General features: G+C 40.4%; 1 protein-coding gene across 1 annotated transcript in view; it reads left to right on the forward strand.

Annotated features, from left to right (window-relative positions):
- Nucleotides 1-23,894: 23,894 nt before the first annotated feature.
- Nucleotides 23,895-24,260, forward strand: part of fto (FTO alpha-ketoglutarate dependent dioxygenase) — a 112,109-nt gene continuing 111,743 nt past the window's right edge. Inside the window, exon 1 of the mRNA XM_036543681.1 lies at nucleotides 23,895-23,962. Within this exon, the coding sequence (XP_036399574.1) occupies nucleotides 23,921-23,962 (42 nt within the window). The 5' untranslated portion in view covers nucleotides 23,895-23,920. The remainder of the gene's footprint in view (nucleotides 23,963-24,260) is intronic.

Consider the following 24,260-nt stretch of genomic DNA (forward strand, 5'->3'; position numbering starts at 1 on the left):
GTGGTGTGTAAGAAAACACTAGATGGGGCAGCATGCGATATCTGAAAGGTCAGGAAAAGGCCTGTTGCAACCACAGAAATTTGCTCACGGAAGCATTGAGCACCCAGCATCACATGCACCCCTCTATAAAAAACACATGCAGAACCATGTAGACTTGTACAGATAATTTTCATATGCACATTGTGCGTACACGCCACTTTTAGAACTTTCTGTTTATTCTTATAAAAACATGCCAGTTCACATGTGCCTTTTTCACTCCATCAGCCACTATCAGCTATCCATTTCATTTCTGTCTCCACATCCGTTGTCACTTTGTCTATCTCTACCTATACATCTCATCAATGCAAAGGACATATCATGGTTATTGTAAAGAGTCTCGGGTCAGGTCTAATTCACTTTAGATGCAGTAATGAAATATGTACAGAGCCTGGATAAATTTAATCTCCCCACCCTTCCCTGTGTCTTTCACGCTTTTCTCATATTCAGAGGCTGATATTTGCACATGTACGAGCAGGCGGCGTCAGCCACTTAAGGGCACGCAAACGAATCAGCCGTGTGAAATGGCAGCCGGGGCTTTTACGGCACTGCCAGGGCCTTCCAGGTATTAAGAGTGCGGCGCCAGTTCCATTTCGGGAGAGGGATCGACTTGCGGAATTAGCTACCTCCACAAGTGTCAGTGCCGAGCTGAGTTCAGCTGTGTCAATATCGCTCTTCCAAAATTAAAAACAGGCGAAGGGGGCATTATCAGATGGAAAATGAATTCTGGGAAGATGCACTAAAAATAACATGGATTTGCTCTAAACCCACTTCTTTCTCGGAATGCCATGAATAAGTAAATGTGGACTGTACTCTTTGCATTTTTCTGTGTCTACCACTGCTTTTGCTTTTAGGATGCATATTGTGTCATGCATAAAACATTGGCAAACTCTTTTCAACGCTGTAAAAGAGTAATGAATGATTAAGATACACAGATACGCACAAGGAACTGTTAAAAAATAATAATAGATGTGTGTGCATTGATCCATGCAGTATACATAACAGCAATGCGAATGTCTCTTGATGCAACAGCAGAGTGTGTTTGTTCCTTGGCTGTAATTTGCCTGGTGGAAAACTTCATCCAGAATTTTCATTAAACCTTTGATTTTGCACCATAAAATGGAGCTATAATTCTCAGTCCTCCACCAACAAGTTTCTCTTAGCTTTCTGAAATGCTAAAATCAATTAATCGCTGCTTGTATTTATTGTTTCTGCAGAAGGGCTTATTGTGTTCCAGTAATTTAACATTGAAATCTTCTTGGCAGTTTGGAAGCTGAGAGATGCTTGAAAGAACAGGTACCGTTTCAAGTTGTGATTCTGGCCCACTGAATGGTCCACTTCCAGAGCGAGCTGGATGATGACCTCTCTCTGAGAGGGTCACTTCGGTTGGCTGAGGCAGACTGTTGGGCTGCAGGATCAATTCAGTATCACAGGGGTTTCTTGTCTTTAGGGGTAAGACCACCCTGAGTGAGGCCAAGAGTGTCATCGGCTGCTTGCAAAGCTTATTAATACTGGAGCCCTATTGACATGTACGGATAATTAACCCTGACCCAGCCCCCGTTCTCATGCTACCTGATACTGGTAGATAGCACAGCTTTAAGGAGACACAGTGATGAGGAGGAGGAGGAGCCAGCCAGTCTCCTTTCGGTTGGGCTGCCTTTGAACTCTGACCACCCAGATTTACGGTAACCCCGTATATTGAAGTGGGGGGGGGGGCTGTATGCAGGCCCCTGCTCAGAATGATAAAGTGATACATGGCACAATGATAAATTATCAGCCACTGATTTCCCATGATAAATCATTTAGTGATCTAAGAGTCCAGTTTTGTCACCCTAACTAGTTCTTACATGACATAACTGTATGAACTGGACAATTTATAAAAGACTGTAATTTTAACAAAATGAAGAAAGACGAACCATTAATTAGTTATGTTTACACAGATGTGCAGTTGACTCCCTATTCCATATTGAATAATTTGGACTTGACTTGGTTTTATTGCAGATTACACAGTTGTTCCAATATTAATACCACTAATTTCACTTAATCCTGTTAGGTGTACAAATGGAACAATGCATGGTTAGGTGCATTATGTCACAACAGCCCCTGACTATTTTCATCTGGAGTGGACTACATAATGACAATAACATTGCTTTTCAAATGTAATTATCTATCTGTCTATCTATTTATCTATCTATCTATGTATCATCTCTTTTCTCCCTCCCTTGCTGTCTCACATAATCGGTCTTTCTCTTTCTTTCCCTCTCTCTTTCTCTCTCTCCCTCCCACACATACGTGCACATTTCAAACTCATTTCAGTTTCCTTCTTGTTTCAAACAAAGCCATGACATTTTAAGACCCCTTGATTAAAATGACAGCATATGAACTTCATTCTTGATCTTGAGGTTCCAGTGCTGTCTTCCTTCAAAGGGAGGCAAGAAAACTTACAGTGTGATCATATAAATCAGACAAACTTCACAAAGTGGACAATTATGTTTATAGAAGAGGTCATTATGTCACACATGGCTCCATATGGCACATGCATAGAAGCCCACATTGCTCTAAAATGTAACCATGTCTGTGCATTTAGAAATAAAATAAACTATAAATATTTCTGTGAAGTGTACAGAAGATTTGATGATTAAGTATTTGAAATTGTGGTTAGATTTTTTCATGAAGTGAACAAAAATAGCATAATTCTGAAGCTAATGAATTGGTATATATATATATTGGACGTGTATAAGATAAGGTTAGTTTTAAATGGCATTGAACTAACAGCTTTATTTTGGATAAGTGTCTGCTACACGACCATCTCGGATGGCTGCTTGAGTGCAGAAACCCATAGGAAAATAGCTTGAAACTAAACATAAACATACATTCCAATAGCCCTTGATTAAAATGGCAGTGTGCTGAGTCTGTTTGACTTGTCAGATTTTAGGGAGGCAGAGTGGAGTACAGGTTAAGAAACTGGGCTTGCAACTTCAAGGTTACAGGTTCAAATTCCAGATGACAAGCAGCTGTTCAGGTTTTAAACAATGAATGTAACTTGAAATGCTTTGTTAAATGTTCAGCTGTATGAATGCATATAATGTAAAGATGCAAAGGTGTTAAGTGCAAAGAAACAAAATAATATAAAAATGCAACTTTGATGAATGTAACTTTGGATTTACAAGGCCTTCTCGTCAACTGAAAATACACCTTATTTGAGAGATTTAGCTGTGGAATTGAAATAGCTGGAGAGTGGATCCAGAGATGAATGAAACCAGTTTGAGCAAGAAGCAGTCTGTAGGTGAAATAGAAGGACCATCCAATATCCCAAGTGACATTATCAGACTCCCAGAGAATTGTAGGAAAATGTGGTTTTGAGCTGAAATTAAATGAATTACCAACTGACTGCTGAGATGGACAGACAGATGGACAAATTAAAGTGTCTTCCATTCAGGAAACTAAGCCCATAGTGATTACTAAATAAGGTCTAAACATTGAATATTTAAAGTTAAAAAAACTTGAAGACAAACTTGAACAATTAAAAATGAAGTATGCACGAACAGATACACAGAAGTCAAACAACTAGTGCACAAAATTTTCCACAATGAAATGCCAAAAAACTTCAGCAAAGTTCAAGTATTACCCTAAAGGAGTATATTAGCATAATGTGAGCAAAGTACAATGTGGGTAATAAAATGAAATTGACCATATTACATAAAGTGACATTATGTGACACCTCATTCCTTGTAGACATAGACAGTTTTTCATCATTTTCCAAAATAAAGACAAAAAGCTACACCGGGGATTGGTGAATTAAAGTTTAAACTCGTTTCTCAGGTGTAAAAGCTTGTAAAAGTAGCATTTTCCATTTCCAAGTCCATTTCCAAGTCAGTCTGAAATGGGGTCTGAATTCCAATTTATGTGACATTCATGGCAACCAAAATGTCAGTTAGCCTTTGCCCACAGCTAGTAACCGACCACAAGACCATCACTGTTGATTTAGGCAGAATGAAATGGCTCTGTAATTGACAGCCATGCAAAAGAATCAATGGTTCTTTTTCCCTGACTACATCATGGCAACAGGAACTGCAGTCATGAAGTCTGTGTGACAATAATTGGATTTTGTTACTGTGTTTGGTTTCATTCTCAAATCCATTCAATAAGGACATTCTACTATATCAAGAGAGATATTTGCCACTCAAGGGGCCAGCAAATGCTGTGGTTACTGGTTGAAACTGATACCATGGTGTTATGGACACAAACAGGGCAATGCTAGATGGTTACAGATTATACTTCAATGTATCTCAAGAAATCATAGGAATGTCTGTTCTAGCCAAATATGAAGAATATGTGTGACAAATAGAAATGAGAGAGGTATAATCTGTGATCCTGGAACAAAGGCTGCCTCCCAATTGTGGTGACAGAGCTGTTCCATGCAGAAGTTGCCTGTAAGTGCTGATCTAGGATAATTTTTGCTTGTAACAGTTAAGGTTAGACTTGTGGCTGGGAAATCTGACCCTAGATCAGCATTTATCGGAAACCTCTGCCTCGAGCTGCCGAGTCAGAGCTGCGTGTCTCCTATGAGATGTCGTTCTCATCTCTCAACTATCTTCTCTTCAGTGAGATTTGACCTGAGTGCCATCTCCAGGTGGGTGAGCCAAATTTTTCAGCTGTCCTTCTCTTTGCTGTCTCTGCTCCAGGGTCACAAGGAAGTCATTGTGGGAAAGAGTGGGAGGAAGGGGGGGGGGGGGGTCAGAAAAAACACCAGTAATGAGAAAACATGTGGCGCGTGACTATTGGAAGTCATCAGCAAGAGAAAATAATAATTAAAGCAAAAATAAGGGGCAAGCTTTCCGTGGCTCAGAGTCCGCTGTCATCATGTCTCAGGAATTAGGCAAACATATGCCGGTCTGCTGCTGTTGAAACCAAGACGCCTTGCTCAGGCTGCGGTTTGGGAACATGAAAGCTTTTGTGGGATGAGCAGGAGGACTGGCCTTAATTTAAAGCTTCGTAGCCAGAAACTCTGGCAGTGTGCTGCAGTTGTGGGACGGGGAAAGGAATTCAGTTACATATTCCAGCAGGGAGCACAACTCCAAACAAACCCAAGCGGCAGTCGGCTGACAAAACCATTCTGTCCACATACAAAACCCTCCAATGGGGAGCGGGCAGGCTACCACCTGACCCCCAGGGAGACTGTGGGATAGGACAGGATGGGGTGGAGTTTGAGGGGGGGATGGGGGGGGGGGGGGGGAGTGCTGGCATTGCTGAGCCAACCGCTTCCTCCCCCCACAGGCCAGGATCCTAAAGTCACAGTGACTGGCAGGCTGGCAGCCATAGACCACGCTTGGCTGGGGTCCTTTTCAAACAAAGCTGCCTTTGTCTTTTTTATTGCAACCAATTAAACTATTGAATCTAATATCTGTCATCAAGATGCTACCCAAGGGTCAGCTCAAGGGACACTGGGATGAAAAATGAGAAGGGACAATTAAAAAGTCACAATAATCCCTGAGCAAGTGCTTTATGGGAGTTAAACGGAGCATGCTTCCACTGTAATTTTAGCAATTGAGCGCATTAGACAAAATATTCTGTCATTAATAGGAAGGATATTCTAAAGTGAATTAACAACACATTTTAACCACTTTCTGGCATGTAAATATTTCAGATACATTTTGACAGAAGAGATTACATTATCCACATCTTTAGTTGAGCTACGCTGAAATGCAATCAGGGAGACTGTGCTGTGGCAATGGCCTGGTTTTATCTTAAGTGCTATGCATCAGCCTTGTTCCTCATCTCTCATCCATTGAAAAGGTTGTCTTCTTTTTTCTTATACAAGTCTCTTTCTTTCTCCAGGTCACACATATGGTATTATGGCTGAAAAGGTTGAAAAAAAAATATACTGCATCACACCAGGCCCAATCCAATCATGCAGTAAATTTTAGCAGAAATGTGCCCTAGACAAAATTCCCTTTGTTTCACGTTTTGCAAGTGCCTCCCATTTATCAGCAGAAGATTGGTTTTGGTTCTGAAGAGACGTTGCGTCCTCTGGTTTTCATTCCAGTTCTCCCATCACTGAAAACTTAATGGCTCTTATAATTGGCTCTTAATTGGCCTGTCCCATTGTTTTTCAGCTCCTACAGAGATGGGAGTTCAACGAACGAACTGGAGGGAAAAGCAGAAGATGGAGTCATGAGGCCTGGATGGCTTCCCGCATTGCGTCTGTCTCTGGGAATGTCTTGCCTCCTCCTGAGAGCTGGCCAAGCGCAGCTCCTTCTCAACCAGCCCCTGGAGCTGTGTGTTTTTTAGCCGCCTGCTGGGCTAGTCCCCCTTGGTGGCTCTTAATATCCTCGACTCTGCACCACAGTCTCGCTGTGAGCAGAGCCCATCCTGACCAAACTGTCCACCATAAAGGTAAAAAACAGTATCAACCTATGAACCAAATAAAGGTCTGTGATTACTACATGGGTTTCGCTTCAAGTTTTGATAGTCACTTCACATTCACATTCGGTTGTGGCAAAAAGAGCACAGTTTTGACGTCATATTGTCCCCAGTGAAAGGAAAGTGTAAAAATGTTCCAGGAGATTTCACAATTAGACCAAATAGCTGCTTGCGGCATGCACATTCTTTTCCGAATTCAGATGGGGAAATAAGTGTCTCTTTGCGACACACACACACACACCAGAGCGGAAAGGAAGCAAGTCTAGAATTTCATTCCGACAAATTGTTCCCATGGCTTGAAGTTGTTTGTTTTTCTCCTTTCTTTTTTAAAGAGAAACGCCAAGCACATCCCGCCGTCAGCCAGTTCAGCCATCACGCAATGGTAGAGGTCCACATCGACGGAGCGGCCAAGTTCCCAGGGCTTTGGGGTGCACTTGCTATTCAGGAGCCCGCCAGCAGGAGACAGCATTGACTGACGGATTGCACTGTTTGACAAGGGAGAGACGCAAACACACACACACACACACACACATACACACACGCACAGGCGCCGCGCCGGTGGGCCGATGTCCCGGAGCTTCTCTGGTTGGGCCTGGCAAACTGCAGCAGGGCTGCTGAGAAGTGACCTCAACCTACATCTGGTGACCAGATCAAAAATGCGGGTTGCGAAAGAGACTGGTGGGGATCAGCGACCAGAGAGGAGCGAGATGTGGCGGGCGGAGTGGAATGCCGACCGCAGGTATGCGCCCGAGCGCGCGCCTGCGCCGCGGAGCCGGCGGCCCTCCACCACAGAGCTTGTTTCATTTGTTTAGGTACGGTAAATGGAACCCATTGGGCTTGCATTTCCGCCCCCTAATCGCTGTTTATTGCAGCACCACTGAGGCTGAGGCAACTGTGCTGTTATTGTTGATAGTACATAGCCCTTCCCCATAATGGCAATGACACATCCACTTGCAGTATAAATAAAGCTCTCCGCAGAGTGATGAGAAAAACAAAGGAATTTTGCCAAGCCAGTAGTGCCAGGGAAAATATCAATATGGTATTTCTGTGCAAGAGGGAGAACAAAACGGCTGCTTTGACAGGAGATAAGGAGTCCACTTTACACGACTGAGGGACAGCTAATGATACATGTAAACTCACCACAATGCCATCTTTGCACAAAACAGGCCAACTGTTTTAGAATTAATACACATTAAAGTCAAGCCATTTTTTACATTTTGTTTGCCAGAGTCTAATACCCCTGACTTTTCAAGATTTATACTAGATGCATATTACTACTATGCATATTAAGATTACTTTTCTGAAAGACTTTTCTGTAAGTGCTTTGTATAACTACTGTATAACGAATAAATAATTGCCCGTCAGAATGATATGAGGTAATATTCTGTCCAGCCATTACCTTGCTGTCATAACATAGCTCTGATTAAAATCAAATTTGTCGAATTGAGTAAATAATAGGTCAAAGGACACGTGTGAGTCAGTCTCATTTTCAACACACATGTACACCAGTTTGCCTCTGTAATTTCGTGTCAGAAATTAAAAACTCATGCCCTGACCTGAAAGCACATTGCTTACTAAAAAAACACTTTAAATCAAGCACTTCCTTCACTGACAGACATGTGTCTCCCATTGGAATTTATGATTTAAAACTGCACTCTGGAATAGCCCTGTTGTATTTTCACGCAGTTGCATGTTTTATTTAGCACTGCCAGCTAAATATCATTCGCAAGGGGTTCTGGGGGAGAAAAAAATAAACTAAATTACTATCTTATGACTTTGTGGGTCTACATTTAAAATAACTGCTTCTCTTGCACTTTTAATTTCCCTTGATTTATGGAGCCCAGATTGGGATCAGATGCTCAAAGGTCAGGGAAGGCCTAACGTTTTACCACCGTGCAAATCTTCTGTAATCCTGCCCATCAACAGCAGAGGCTGTTAAATAGATACAACTGTTCTGTTGGCTCTCTGTGGAAAGAAAAGTCCAAATTTGGTGGAACAATATGTTTTCAACGATTCTAAACTGTGAAACGGTAAAGCTGTATCTTCTGACAATGTTCAGATCAAAGTATCTCCTGTAACTGACCTTTCTTGTAAAGGCTACCATGAACCATATTAGTAAGCAGAAAGAATTGGACATGTCTTAAACTAATTTAACAGTCTCATTATAGGAATGACAGAGGAGCACACAGTGTTGTAATGGCTGCTTTGTCTGTCTAAAGCAAACATATCACAGAATTTTCAGTGTGATACAAAACCTTGTAATATCTTAATCAATGGGTCATCTGAGGGGCTTAAAGACATTAGTATATCAATTAGTTAGGGACAATAGCTAACAGCTAACAGATCAAAATGCAGGTCCCAGTAGTAATAGCTAATTCTGTGTAGGTATGACACAAAACCATTGTGGGGGGATGCTTTGATATTTCACAGTGTGAAAAAGGCAAAATCACGATGTGTGTTCCACTGCTGAATGGTGAAGGCAGATAAGGTCATGATCATCTTGAGATCATTCTCTATAAGATGCTCACAGTCCTGTAAAGCAGATTTGTTCTTTAGGATCACCTGATTATTATACAGCTCTGGGGTTTCTGCCCTGACAGTAAACTGAGAAAACTGACCCATGTTACACTGGGAAAGTACAGAAATCAAATCTGTGTGCATGGAACATTGAGGGAATGTCACTCTGAAGTTTGGAGGGCTTGTTCTGCCAGCTTTTCAGAACCTAGTTAGTGTAATATATCTTATATGCAATTTTTTATACCTTACAAAGAATGGTTCTGCAAATCAACATTTTAAACTACATTCTCCTCAAAACAACCACAATGAAAGGATATTTATTATTCTGAAGATAAGAGAGACACTGTTCGTGGCCACCATGCTAAGCCATTAGATTGCCACCTGTGAACAATCGGACTGCTATTGCAAGCCACAATTAAAAAAAAAAAGTAAAGGGGCACTTGGCATTATAAAAGCCTAAAATACAGAGCAAATGTCTCTGCTGTTTTCTACTCTCTTGCACATATAAGAACTATAATGCATGGGTAGAGGAAGGAGGAAAAAAGTCACTAATCTGCAGTCAGTTCAGACAGCGGACTTCCAAAACACACACATCTGTGTACCAGCTGAGTGTCGAGCGATTCCATTTTTATGCCTTCAGATATCAAAGACTAAAGGGTGCTTTGCCATTGCCTGGGTAGTTGTCCTTTTTCTGAAAGACAAATAAGCACAAAACCTGGGACGCGGTCCAATAGCTGCCTTTGACACGATGCTGAAACAGGAACTTGGCTCCCCAACATGTTATCTACATACATTAAAACCTGTGGCGGGTTTAGATGGCGGTGCTGTCAAGAGCGCTAATGCAGTCACACGTTTTTTATTAATCTGGCTCAGCACTTCAACACAAAACAACACTATTTGCAAAACCACTTGATGGCTTCAAAAGACTTTGCGAGACTGTTTTTCTCCAGAAAAGGAGGGTTTATGGAAAGCATTACCACACTGGATGTGTGGCATTTTTTATGTTATACACATTTAAACACAGGTCAGGCCCTCAATGTGTCTTATGCTATTATGTCATCGTAAATAGTCTTGGTTCCATTGTACTATTGTGGAGTTCTTTGATCGAGCAAAGAATGTTTTTTCATTGGTTACTTTTACCTTTCTTCTATCCTACTGTTGTAGAACACTTAATCTTCTTCTGCCCCACTGTCCTGTTTCATGTCATTACTCTTGGGCGGCACAAAAAGAATGTATGGTCGATGTAATTAAATATTGCTTTTTACTGTGGCCTGGACCATTTATGATGTGTTTTACAAGATGCATTTGGCTAAAATCTGCTAGGAGAGAAAAGATAGCAGTTCTACCATTGATTTGTAGCTGCAATCACAGACACAAATTGTTCTTGACCCTATTTAAGGGCATGGGGTCCATTTAAGAACATTGCTGAGGTCTTCAGAACTCGGGAGGAAAAGAGAAAACTGTCACCAAATAAAAGGACAATGAGCAAGGACAGCAATGTCATCTTTTACAAATTATGATCCTGAGTGTGACAGAAACCAATTTGTATCATCGACGTTTGGAAGAACATTGCGGTTTCGCGCAGCACTGGAACTGATGGGCTTCAGCTGAGGCATCACAGGAAAAGAATTTCCCAAAGACAACTCAGTGACACAACCCCCCCACCCCCCACCACCACCACCACCACTCGCGGGACAAGATGTACTCCTCTCCCCTTCTTCGATGACTCTTTTCTCAACACTGCCATGTGATCAGAGTCAACTGGAGTTCACAACTGGAGCACAGCAGAGAAAACTAAGTCTTTTTTCCCCAATTCCTGTGGTACTGAATGTTATACCCTGCATTGAGCCTGGATGGGCAGTTATGAAAAGGCTGCATATTGAGAAGCTGGGCATCAAAAAAAGTTCTTTTGTTGCATGATTCATAGCAAACTCTCATAACTTTTACGAGATAAAAAAAGCTGGCATAGTTCATTATAAATGCAATGTCGTAATGGAGATTACTGTGTGATACAGCTTGTTTTGTTAGCTAATTCCTAGCTGGGTCCTAGTCCTATTTCTGGTTGTCATTCAGTAATATGCCTGCTCTCTAAAGACACGCCACCTCATTTATTATTTGTTGCATTTCTTTTTTGTCATAGACAATACCAGTGACCCCCAAATAAAAACAGACATGACGTAATGAAAAAAAAACAACCTTACATACAGCCATTAAGATTTTCGGTAATAGGTTCTTTTCTCTCTTCTACTGTAAAAGCAGACTACAGTACATCAAATGGCCTTTGGGATAAGTGGCTGTCATCTTAGAGACTTGGCTTTTGACACATTTTGTGCATTAAGTATGCAACAGCAGGATGCAGCTTATCATATCTATTAACACACCATTCTGCTTCCTGCCAAAAACAGTCCCCAGCAGTTCCCCGATGTCCACCAACACCTACATCACTAGCCTGATTTTTTGTCTGCAGATGAAAACATCCTATAAAAGTGTAATGTACACAGTAGAGGTCCTCCTCAAATGTGTATAAATTTGCAACATTTCCCCAACACATTTTCTATTGGATACAGCACGATGAAACATTCATTTTGGTCAACTTGTGTTCCCTTTTGTTACTTTGTGCTGTCAAACACTCTATGATCTGTTGCATACCACAGTCTTTGCCAGTATAGCAGGCTTGTCATTCAGCTTTATTGGAGTCTACAACCTGTAGTTTAGGATGTGATCATGCCCTTGGCCTTTAAAGACATTATATAGCGACACTTTGTTTACTGGTGACAGACAATGATGTATGCATCTGCGGGTGTAAGCACATATACATAGCTGAAACTGTAATGTCTGCGGTCAGAAGACAAATAAGTAGAGAAAGATATGACATCCAGGCCTCTAGGAAGGAACAGAAGTTTTTCAACTAAATGAAGCATTATGTAGAACACACAGAGAAATCACTGAAAAGTGTTCAGAATCTGGCCACAGCAACGGGTGTGTGTGTGTGTGTGTGTGTGGGGTGGGGGGGCAACTCTAATGAAAGCAGGCAGCATTTTGGTTCTGGCTTCAGGGCAATTAAATGCACTTTGGATAACCGAAAGTCAGTGCCGTGCCGATGCCAAACCCAATGGGTCGATTAAGCACTTAGTATGAGGCGTCTGAAGACGTTTTTCAGGCGGGACCGGTGCCATACCTTTCAAGCTCCGTTGGAGGAGTGCTGCCCGTTGGAAAGCTCCCCCAGTCCACACCCACCTCAGCGACACAAGAAAAGAAACCCAGAAAACTTTATGGAGTGTCCCTCACTTTAGATGAACTGAGGTTGGAGATTTTTGATGTATTTTGCTAGAATTAATTTCATCTTAATTGAAATTGACATGAGGACCGCTGGGAAAGGTGCAAAATGAAACAACCCAACTGGTTTAAATTACCGTACATTTGCTTATAGTTAAAAACCAAAACACAGACACTTTTCTTCTGCAATTCTAAAGCAATGACTTCTGGTTCATACAAAAATATTTGTGCCTTCTGTAATGCCTTGGGGTTTCATTCAATAAAACAGTAACTATACAGTAAGGGGCCATTCCGGACAGCAGTAATGCCTGAATACCCTGTATTTAGCTTGTCAACTGTTCTTTTTTCTGCTTGACTCTGAGAACGATGAATGACAGCTCATCTATCCAAGTATAAAATAATACTGCATGTCAGTGTGTGAGTTTTATTTCATTGTAGTTTGTTTAAATAAAAAAGAAATGGGATGAGTGGAAGCTCAGAGTGGCCGCATTCCCTGGGGAAAACAGTCCCCACATTCCCAACGGTCAACGAGTCTGCAAATAGAATCATACCGGGGCTTGGACTTTGATCCTCTTCATCATCAGTGCCGGCGCATCAGGAGTGATTCCGTTGCTACCCGAGGAGGGCATTTCTAAAGGCCTGGCAGGGGTGGAGTGCTGTGCCAGTGAGGGGCCGGCCATTTCACCGGGGTGCCGGGCTCACGGCCCTCTCAAAGAGCAGCATTATGTTGCACGCTCTCTTTCAGGGGCTCACACTGTAAGCCAGCGGGGGGAGCTCAGCAATTTCCAGGTCTTGTATTACTAAAACACTATTCTCCATGGTGCTCTTCCTCGGTTTCTCTCCTTGTGCGCCGCCGTGTTTTATTCCAAGCCAAGCCCCTCCTTTCATTCCAGTTTGTCCCCGTTAGTCAACTCAACTCAAATATCGTTTGGTTTGTCTGACCTTCCAAGGGGACATACCATTCACTCTTGCTTAGCTGCTGTATGCCGGATGCAACTACTACACAAAGGTTCCACAGTTTAGGAATACACCTAACCAGTGATATGCAATTACTGAAAAATGCTCCCTTAGTCAGTAACAAAGCAATGAAACCTCAGGCCAATCTCTACAGTAGTCTTAATTAAAAACAATACATTTAGTTAACGAATGAACACTAGCCAGACAGCAAAACCTGCTTACAATCACACAGGAGGAATGCATGCACAAATAACCATTAAAGGCAAGTAATGCCCCCATAAAAACTGCTAATGCAAAAAACTCAGCTTCAAAGGGTTTGCACTTCATATTTTTTAAATGATCACAAATCACAAATTGGTTTTACTACTGTTGATCAGTTGGTGCCTGTTAACTTAAAATAATGGTGTACCTTAGGAACGACTACAGCCCTAATGAGAAAGTGACCTCCATAATCAATACTTAAACAATTACTGTAATAAAGGTCACATAGATCTAATTTGCTCTCTTCATATGAAATCCACTTTAACATATAAGCATTTACACAAAATGCAAAGCAGTGATCATTTCCTCACTATCATCAGGTGCCATTTTTGCATAGCACCAAGAATGGCGTGGAATATGATATCCATTTCATACTAGAGCAATTCATAAGAAAATATTTATTATCACCTATGGTATAGCATACATTCTTGCCCATATAAGTGAGAGATAATGTAGACTGTAGACCCCTTGATTGAGTGTTTAGGGAACAAATCCTGTGAGGATGCTGGGTATACGAGAGGGGCTAGTGTCAGTGTCAGTGTGGGGTAGAAGTGAAGGGTCACCAGTAAAACAGGGATTAGGTAAAAGCAAGGAGTTGAAAGTATACAGCTGGTGCAAGGGCAAAGTGATCTACAGTCAGGGAGGACGCTGGATAGACTTGGACACATGAGATTCCAAAGACCAAAGCGCGCTTTAGGGCTTCTCATATTGTCTATAATTTCTCAACGTTTTATCATCTCTAATATACTACTGTATTTAAGTATGCATACATTTGTTTGTCACTCATATTCCAAAATACCTTTTACAACTTCAGAATAAAGCTGAGTCATCTCAGATTAAACAAGTGGCTTCAATTTATCATGGGCAACACTTTACAACAGGAATCCAGAGATTATTACCAACCACCCCAGTGTTAATAGGGATGTGTTTGGAGAACACAGGGGATGCAGCTCTCAGCTCTGGCCTGCCTCTACAGCCTCTCGTGGTCACATCCCTCTGCATGCCCCTCACCCCTGTGAGAAGGCCGTAAAGCACCGTTCGAAGCCCCATGCTCTGCACCATTTATAGTTATGGCCCGTTTACCTTACATTTTGACTATGACAGATCACCACAGCTGTGCAGTTACATTTTTAAAGGGGAAAATGTGTCATCTGAGAAAATATAAACCACAGCAATAAAAACAGAACATCAAAATGACGTTCAACATCACTGGTGCGGCAAGGGATTCAAATAGTTTAGCACTGTCTGTAGCAATGATGTGTCTGATGCTTTAAAAAAAGATTCTATGCAAGGGAGGCACACAGACTATGTTGCGGTATATATACTATTAAAGGCTTTCAGCTTGACATTGTGTGTGAGCTCTTAACAGAGGCTCTTTTGTGTTTCAAACCTCACTTTTAAAGGGTTTCTCATAAAACTGTTCAGTGATCATGGCGTTTAAACCATAGCAAGAGGACGATGTTTCCTCTCTGTATAGTTTGGAAACTGTCCCGGGTGTGGAGGTATACCACATCTTACATGAGGGCTTTGAGCTTTTTCTGTTCGAAAACCATATGTTTTTCTTGTGGTGTTGTGTGATCATTGAAATAAGCTTAATCAACATGTATCAAATGGTGTATATGTTTTGTGAATTCATTTTATAGGACTCTGTTCGCTTTTTGAACCTTGGAGAGGAGCTTGTCCAGGATTAAAAAAGATTCCAGTTACAGATCAAGGCAGGTTCCAAAGCATAAATGGTTAACCACTGGCTACCACTGAAATATTTTTGTGGCACATTATCCCCAACAATAAAGTAGAATATTACTCACATCATTCTGTATGAAATATTATTCATTGATTTGAGGTTACTCAGGTTATAGTGAAAAATGCAGAGATGTACTTGAGATCCATCAGTGGCATGCACATATACACACATTTATTCTGTTAGGTAGGTGGCAAATTTAGCCAACATCAAGTTTACCAAGTAACTAACTGTATGTAATGGATAGAAAGTGTAGCAAGCAACAGAATCATTACTGTATTAGCTAAGTAGCAATGACTAACAATAACAAGAGTATTACAGGTTAACTAAATGGTATTAGCTAGTGAAGCGATTCTGCCAGCTAACATTTTTGTGAGTGCATGCTGTACAAGAACAGTAACAAAGGCATAGGATAGTTGGTTTCATGTAGGATGCAGCAACTTTAGCTGGCCAATATATTACTGCAATTGCTTATCTAAGGGAGGTCTATAAGTTGAAAAACAAAAACAAAAAAAAAACATTTTTGTACAACCTTGGATGGGCAATACTGCTTTTGTTTCAGAAAGAAACAAGAATTTAAGATAGATTACATTACAATAGTAAGTCTTGTACATGTGTATAGTAAATTTGTTCTACATGCAGACAAAATATAATCCAAATTAAGAATTAATGTAGTTAATCAACAACATAATTCTTTATACTACACATACATCTCATCTGAAAGTTGTACAAAAGCAAGACATTTTCAAGCTGTTAGATCAGCTCAGGTCCCTCTGCGATCATTTGAATGAAAACAATTCAAAATGGGAGAACAATGACATTCTGTCAAAAGAACTTGGTGGGAGTTAAGACAATGTTTGCATTAAGAAAGATGATTCTGTTGTAGGACACAAAGAACAATTTACTTCCTTTGGGATTTTCAGTCATTGGCAAGAGAAAATACTCTAATCCTTATACTTATTTCTGAGAAGAAAATAGGATGGATCTTGCTTTTAAGACACTTGACAAACAGAAAAGCTGATTCAAGTGTGGATTTTTAAATAAAAAGCGATTTTCTGTTATGCTTGAAAAGAGGTCTGTAGTTAGGTGCCCCCGTCGTATGTTAATTTTACAACATTGTTTGCCACAGTTACCCTTCAGACAAGTGTTTAAGTATAAAATTACTTACACATGCACATTTCAATCCCTATACACAACACAACATTTTATTATTATTGTCTTTTTTAATCAAGGCTTTCCTTCACTTTCGTTGACTGTCATGCATATTTTGCACTTCAAGGTACTGGACTTTGTGTCAAATTTCCAGTGCTCTATGCCTACAGGCCAGCTTCTGAGCACATCACTGGTTTTCAGGTTTTCTGTTTGATCAAGGAGCTTTTTCCAGCTTCAGACTCTTTTATTGCATTTTTGTATATGTAGCGACCACATATGCATCGCTGAAAAATATTCATTTCTTCCACAATGTTCTGAATCTGCCAACTACTTGTCCTTCAGTTTTAATTCAGAAAATATGACATCCATGCTGTCAATGATTCCCTAAAATATTACCAACTAACAGTGAACACCAATGGACATTGTCAATATCCTTCTGACAGACCCAGCACTGGTCCATAAAGATTTTTTCAGGTAACTCATGCATTGCTATTTTGCTTTGGAGTCCTGACATCTTACAGGGATACAGTTTTGACATGATCCATAAACACCACTTCTTAGTGGTAGCCAACACTTTGTGCTGCTTATTCTAATCTCCAGAAAACTGCTGTCCTACTGTACAATATATTTAACCAGTTTATTGGGTTTCATGCCCTTTAACTTGCTCAATTCTGAATCATAGGCTGTTTATTCAGAATATTCTATAGGAATTATCCACAGAAGTTCAATAGAAATCTAATTGGAATTGCAAGGCAGATGGACCATTCCAAAAGATATGACACTGCACTGCAACCATCACTTTGTAAATTAAAAATCTTGTCCAATTTTCTGGTAACAAGCTAACTTAAGTGGTAAATAAAGTCTAAAACATTTCCTTCAATCAAATCAGGTGTGAAAGCAAACTTACTGAATGTTTTTAGTAACTGTCCAAGAGCATGCCACAGAGTGGACAATCAGGCAGAGCTGAAGGTGTACAATTACAGCAGCTTTCAAAATGTTATCAACAGAATCTCTTAAAAATAAAATTTGCACCATGTAAAGAATCCAAAGTCAGTTTCTCTGTGTTTACAAGCACTACCAAGTCCTTGATTTTGAATTTTAATTAATTACTTTCAGGGATTTTGAAGGACCATGGGGAACCCATGTTTACTTTGGGAGCAAAATGTGCATTTGCTTTCAGTTGAGTGGTGAACCTTTTAACATCTTTTACCAAATTGTTTGTAAGAGTTGACTGGCTTCTCTTTGATGTGTGCAGAAGGTAGACAGGTGGAGGTGAAAGTGGGAGACACGGACAGGGGGAGTGTGTTTGTGTGGGACAATGTGTCTGTAGTGTGTGCCGCTGGATGTATGGCTGTTTTGAGGTTGTGCTTCCCCCTCTCCCCCACATCTCCTCCTGTGGCTACTCCACTATTTCCTCCACCTACACATTCTCGCCTTTCTCCTGCACACAACACACGCACACAGGCCGACGCTGTCTACTTCCTGTCCTTCCCCTGCTGGCCCAGCTTGGTGGCCGTCCTGTGCTCAGGCACCCCAGTGAGAGGTAGGGAGCAGGGGAAGGAGGTGGTATTCCCATAAAAAAAGAAATAAAGAGGAAAACAGACAGAAAAGGAGGAATGTGAAAAGCTAGCATGAATGAAAACCTCTTTTGAAAGAGGACATAATCGCTCCAAAGACTCCAGTATGGGACCTGAATAATAAATTTCAGGTTTTGATATAACTATTACTGCCTGCAAAGAGCCCTTTGATGTTAACTAAAACCACTGAGCAGCAATCTGCTTTATAGCACTGACAAATAAGTTTCCTAAGGCTTATCGTAGAAGGTTAGTGAACAGGCAAAGCACATACTTGTTCCATATGCTCATTCTATACACAGTAAAAAAAAAAACAGAAATCAAAAGCACTGTTCTGTATGAATGTACTGTACAATTCTACGTGGTTGTGGGAAAGGGATGTGGTAGGTTTGCAATTGTTATTGTACCTTCAGTGAAGTTAAATAAGGGTGGCTAATTGTAAACGAATTTCCATGACTATACTGCTTGCAGTTTTCTCCCCCAATGTCTTTTTCCCCTTTCTGTGGAAACCACACTACAATTTGATAATGCAATATAAAGTGTAGGTGGCCCAAAATAAATTCCCCGGATGGCGAACACATCCTTATTCATAGAGGAGCCCATCTTTAAAGTTTTGATTTTCACTCAAAGGCTTCAGGAAAAACTGACTGCCAGGACAGGGCTCTGTTCTTAATATGGACCATACACAATGGTTTTCGTCCTCCTTTAATGCGTTCAATTGTATTTCTGGCACAGTGCTTCCTCCACCTTTGATTTCTGCCAGGGTTTTTTTTATACTCTCATTATATTATAAAAGGAGCCTTGTCAAAGGGTTGTCCTGAGCTGAAGTAATGCGTAATAAAAGAAAACATGCCCAACAGTCGATGGAACCAGAGAAGTTGGGCGGACAAAAGAGAGCGGGATTTGATGAGCACCAGGAGTTCAAAGACATTTTTTTTCCCAGAGATTGTAGCGCATCTGAAAGTGGTGAAAAGGTTCTCATACTCCTGCCCCATGTGTTAAACGTGCCAGAGAGGAACGTGAGGAAAGGCTGATTTGTTTAAAAGGTGAGTGGTCTGCTACAGGACAAATGATAAATGCTGTTGCCAAGGTTAGACAGAACTGCAAACTTACATCCCAACTGCCTATATCACCAGTTCCCAGAAAAAAACTGCAACCTTATATTCAAGTTGGATAACTCATTTTATTGTTTCTGATTCCCCATTGAATAATTTACAGCAGGGAACTTCCTTCCTTTTGATCTGATGCTTTGCTGGCTAGAAGGGTGTAACTCAAAAGCAGTACATGCATAATAGTTAAATAAAAAACAAATGCTTCAAAGGAGTCATTGGACATGGTGTCCACTTTCTGAAAGATTGATTACTTTCTGAAAAAGGAATAAATGAGACTAACAATGCCTGTTGGGAAACAAACCAGGCAGACTACACTGATACTGGCACACATGAACATTCTTCACACAAGTTTTCCCAGGAGTCTTGTCTCATGGGAATATTTGTTTCGTATTAAGTGTCAAGCTGAAACAAATATGCGTTCCTCCTTATTCACAAAAAAGTGTTTATGATGTTCCAAACACAAATGCCCAAATCTATGACATGATTTTTGCACAAACAGTATCAATATTTTCTTTGTGATTTAACAGTACATTTACAGTCACAACAGGTAGAATACAACAGGTTTAAAAGAACGTTCACCTTTTCCTAATAGATTTAGTTTCCTGTGAGATCATACTGAGCTCTGGAAAGCCACATTGTCTGCTGGTTCCAGTTATGCATCAGTGCTTAAATGTTCAAAGTAAAGTTTTCATATGGGGCGGGGTCACTCACCTGGTGTATCAGAATTAAGCAGTTTTTTAAACAAATGAATTACCCTTCAGGCCAGTGATAACCTTTGTTCACATAGTTTGACACGTCCTCTTTGACACGTTCTTGGAAATGGTGTACTGTTTTCAATTACAACAGTAAAATATCTGAGCAATAACAATATTATTGTTAAAGATATGTGGGGTGTTGTGTGATTCTTGAGTGTGTGAGAGCAATACAAACCTGCTGAACTCTCCTCCGGCCTAGAAGCATGTTAACTGCAGGAAGTGGTCACCTAGTTCATGGTGGACTAAGGACTCTGCCTGCTGTGTCTGGGAATTGTGCTGCTCATGACTTTGCCAGCGATGCAAATGCATTCCTAATTTAGACCGCTTTCAGGCAGAAAGGGTCTGCTTAGTTTCACTACCAATGCTACCATGACTGAGGCCACATTTTCAACTATCATTGCTCAGTATTACCGACATGCGCCATCCATGGCTGTTTGACTTTAGCCAAGAATGGCTGCTATCCAGTTGTTTTTCCATCTCAAATGGCTTCAAACACTTGTATAAATGAGACGATTATCTTAACAGGCCCAGTTAGTCGAATTGAGTAGTTAGGTGCCCAGTTGGACACTACTGTGTCCTCCAAGAATGAGGGCTGAACAGCTCAGCATTCTACGGCATCTTGGAGGAAGGCTAATTCTGTTTAGATGTTCAGAGTGATATCTTTAGAAAAACAACTGTGATGCAGCTATAAGGGTGGTTTCATATACACTTTGGCATTCTATGCTGCCTTCAAAGGCAACAGTATCATATAAATGTGATTTTAATGTTGAATGTACAAAACACAACTAAAGATGAGCCTGAATACAGCCAGTGTCCATGTTATCTTTGCAATGTGTCATTTATATTGTTTGTGTAGTACACAAGACTTGTGACGTATGTCCAAAATCCACAAGGTGGACAGGAAGGGAGTCCAGAGTGAGCAGTGTTTGAACATGCATGATAAGCTGAAGGTGGCTGTTTAGAAATTTTACTGCTCTTTACTGTGGAAAATGTTTTGAAAAGTAAAAGACTGGCTAAAATTGCTTCTCAGTATAACAAAAACACAAAGCTCCTGGTCCTGCTCAATTGATCAAGCAACCATGGGCTCCAAATCTTTTGCTAAAAAGAGGAGGGGAAGGGTCATTGTCTCAAAAATTTTGACAAGTGTTGCACTGAAGCAGTTTCCCCTTATGCACACACAATAATTAGCTAATACTAACGATGTGATATGAGGTGGTAGAAGGCAAACAGGAGATGGGGGCACCACTCTGCACTTGGATATTGTAGAAACTAAAAACAATCCAACAATCTCTTCTGTACCCACCAGTTAGTTCTTATTTAATGGATGCATATGGATCTACTCTAGTCAAAATGTTTCCAAATATATTTTCAGCTATTTTCTTCTTAATGGAAAAAGGGTGAGAGGAAATGTAGGTTATAAATAGAAATCAAAAGACCAATTCTGTTTATGGCACCAGGATGCAAGTGACGCAAAAATCTGCGGAAATAAGAGAAATCTTGAGCTTTTACAAGACAGGTGAAAGGCACACATGTCTTCAATCAGTGCGCGGCTTGTTTGGGTCAGCTCTACCATAAAAGAAAGAGATTACAAACGAAACTAATGAAGACACTGATCAAAGTCTGTAATGGTAATGTATAGCAGGTGTTTCAAACCTTGGAGTCCCTCAGCTCAACAGAGGTTCAAGCTTATATCTTTCACAGGCACGTCTCCTGCTGTTTCATCAGCTACAGAGCTAACACAGATCAGTCAGACGAGAATAACGAATTGAATAAGTCCCGTCATTGGTGTTTAGCCCAACATGTCAAAATATGTATTTTGATAACCCCAAGTAAGAAGGTATTTAATACACAAGTGAAACATGAATGCTGCAACACATCCCTCCACAAATGGTTGTGAACTTTATTAAACCTTGTTTTTCAGTCATTACCTTTGACCTATGTTTTCAGTCTCAAAACAATCTTAAAAATCATAGCTTAAAAAAAAAAAAAGTTTAGCAAGTGTTAACGATTAGCGCGTGTAAAAAGTGTGATCATCAATGTTACACGTGGCATGATGTGCTGGTTGTGATTTACACAGCCTTTGTGGAAGTTCTCTCATACCTTACTGTTACACATTTTAAAATATTGAGAGAATACCGATGGGACAAAACCCTCTCCTTTCAAGCGGTAATGCAGAAAACCTGTCGATACAGCTGCAAACAATAGCCTAAAAAAGAAGCTCATTAGTGCAATCATAAAATAAATTGATAATTACACTGCAGACTATGTGACCTTTAATTGGAGAACTTTTGAATCCATGCTTCAGCTTTTTTGGGAGATGCACATAAAACTATATGGATACCGATGTAAAAACTGTTTAACATATAGACCGGAATGTTTTCTATAGGGCCAGATTGGAAAAGAAACATTCTTATGCATATAGCAGATCACTGCATAAATCTGCAGCTTTTCATTACATTTTAAGAATATGTTGCATTGTAAGTATGTGGATAAAGTTCACTTTATGAGATTCAGAAAGGGGATTTGTGTTTCATATGGATCTGATGTAAACCCTGCCAAAAACATCTTTAGTCTCTGATCTTGAAAACAACTTGACAAGCACTTTGTTCTACTACATATATACATATATACAAACATATATATAATCACACCTAGCACCTGTTCAACATCTGCATAGACCTCCTTAAACTTGGACATGGACATTAAACTTACATTATCACGTGATGCAAGACGTTTGAACACAAAAGACATGCGTTGCCTCGCATGATTTCCAGTACTTCCTCCCTCGTTTTTTTTTTTTTTTTGTTGCTTTAAACACTTTTTGATGATTCGTTTCGATCTTGCCATGTAAAGTTCTTGAGATCATAATCACATATCAAACATAGTATATATTTTGAGCGGACCATAATTATACTTAAAACATTGACCATTGCCTGTCCGAGGCAATAAAGCGATATGCAACTAAAGACGCTTTGATCCAGTTGGTATATTGATTACAGTTGGACAGCTATGGCTTTCTGGTTATCTACTACTTTCGGATCGAGGCAGAATCATTTTAAAAATGCTGTGCAGTGTCTCTGATAACTGTATGAAGAATAAACCTGTACAAAATCGAATTCTGTAAAAAAAAAAAAAAAAAAAAAGTCAACTGGATAAGACAACTTAAACAGAAAATATGGTCAGTGTTGCTTGATAAAAATCTTGATAGCTGTTTACAGCAAATAGAACTCAAGACGAGCATTAGTTTAGAGCGAGCTCGAGCTGCCTACACTTAGCTACTGACTATTATATTATCTTATATGCGTCTATAGAATAATCGACCATCAACATATCCACATGACATTCGGATGAGTAGGTTTCTGCAGCGGCTACTGCCAAATTAATTTTGTTTATGAACAAGCAATAGATGCACTTTAACGTTTAGCGTTAGCGATCACAGCTTGCTTGGTAGAGCATTTTAGCTAATGCTAGTCAGGTAAGGACTTTCTTTGATGGTATATCAACGGGGATTAAAATATCAAAAGTCACCTTACATTAGCCCTGCTAGTTACAATACAGTGTCAGAGCTAACGACATACGGCAATGGTACCTGCTACCTGGTTTAGCTATGGCTAGACAGGTAACGGTACTTGCCAGCCAACAAAATTCAAGTATGTGTATGTGTACATGTATAAAACCAAGCCATAGCTGCCACCTAGCTAATGTGCATATGAACTTAAGTGTTTTCTTTTCAGTACTATACATTCGCAAGCTTGTTTTTGGGTTCTTACCTTTAGAGGCATTCCTTCGCTACTTTAACTGTTGCTAAGATACAGCTCATTCTGCGGTTTGCGTGAAACTGCGTGCCGCCTACGTAACGACTCCCCAAAACTGAAGTTATGGACGGTGTAGTTTTTTTTTGCACATTCACGGGGATGCCAATCCGTTTTTTAACAAAAATGGAATTATTAGTGTATTTCTCTCTAATCCTGACAGTGAAGCCTGGCAGTTGGGTGCATTTGAGCGGAACCAGGGGATCCAGTAGCGGACACATTCGTTCGTATTTCCCAATTTAAAACTACATTTCCCAGGACAACCTACAGTGGATCGAGGCAGTGTAAATAAAACTCCAGGAACATGAAACGGTCGGGTGACAGTGAGAGAAAGAAGAAAAGAAAGGTATCAATAGTACTTTTCATATGGCTATGCTTGCTTATTAAAATATTTTTTATTTTTGACTCGGTTTTAGGTTGCTTGCAAAAGCGGATCGGGGCGTCAGTGCATTTAGTTAGCAAGCTAGCCCACGTGTTTCTGTTCCCCTCTTTACAATTTCCTTCCAAAACGTATAGCAAGTTAAAAACAATTCGCTAGCTTATTTGGGGTGTAACTATGCATACTGGCATTGCATATCACACCTAATGAATGGAACAGTGTTACGGGAAGTGACAAAAATAGCGGGCATAACAGCGTGGGGCTG

Source organism: Megalops cyprinoides, chromosome 13, assembly GCF_013368585.1.
Source record: "Megalops cyprinoides isolate fMegCyp1 chromosome 13, fMegCyp1.pri, whole genome shotgun sequence".
Lineage (NCBI taxonomy): Eukaryota > Metazoa > Chordata > Actinopteri > Elopiformes > Megalopidae > Megalops > Megalops cyprinoides.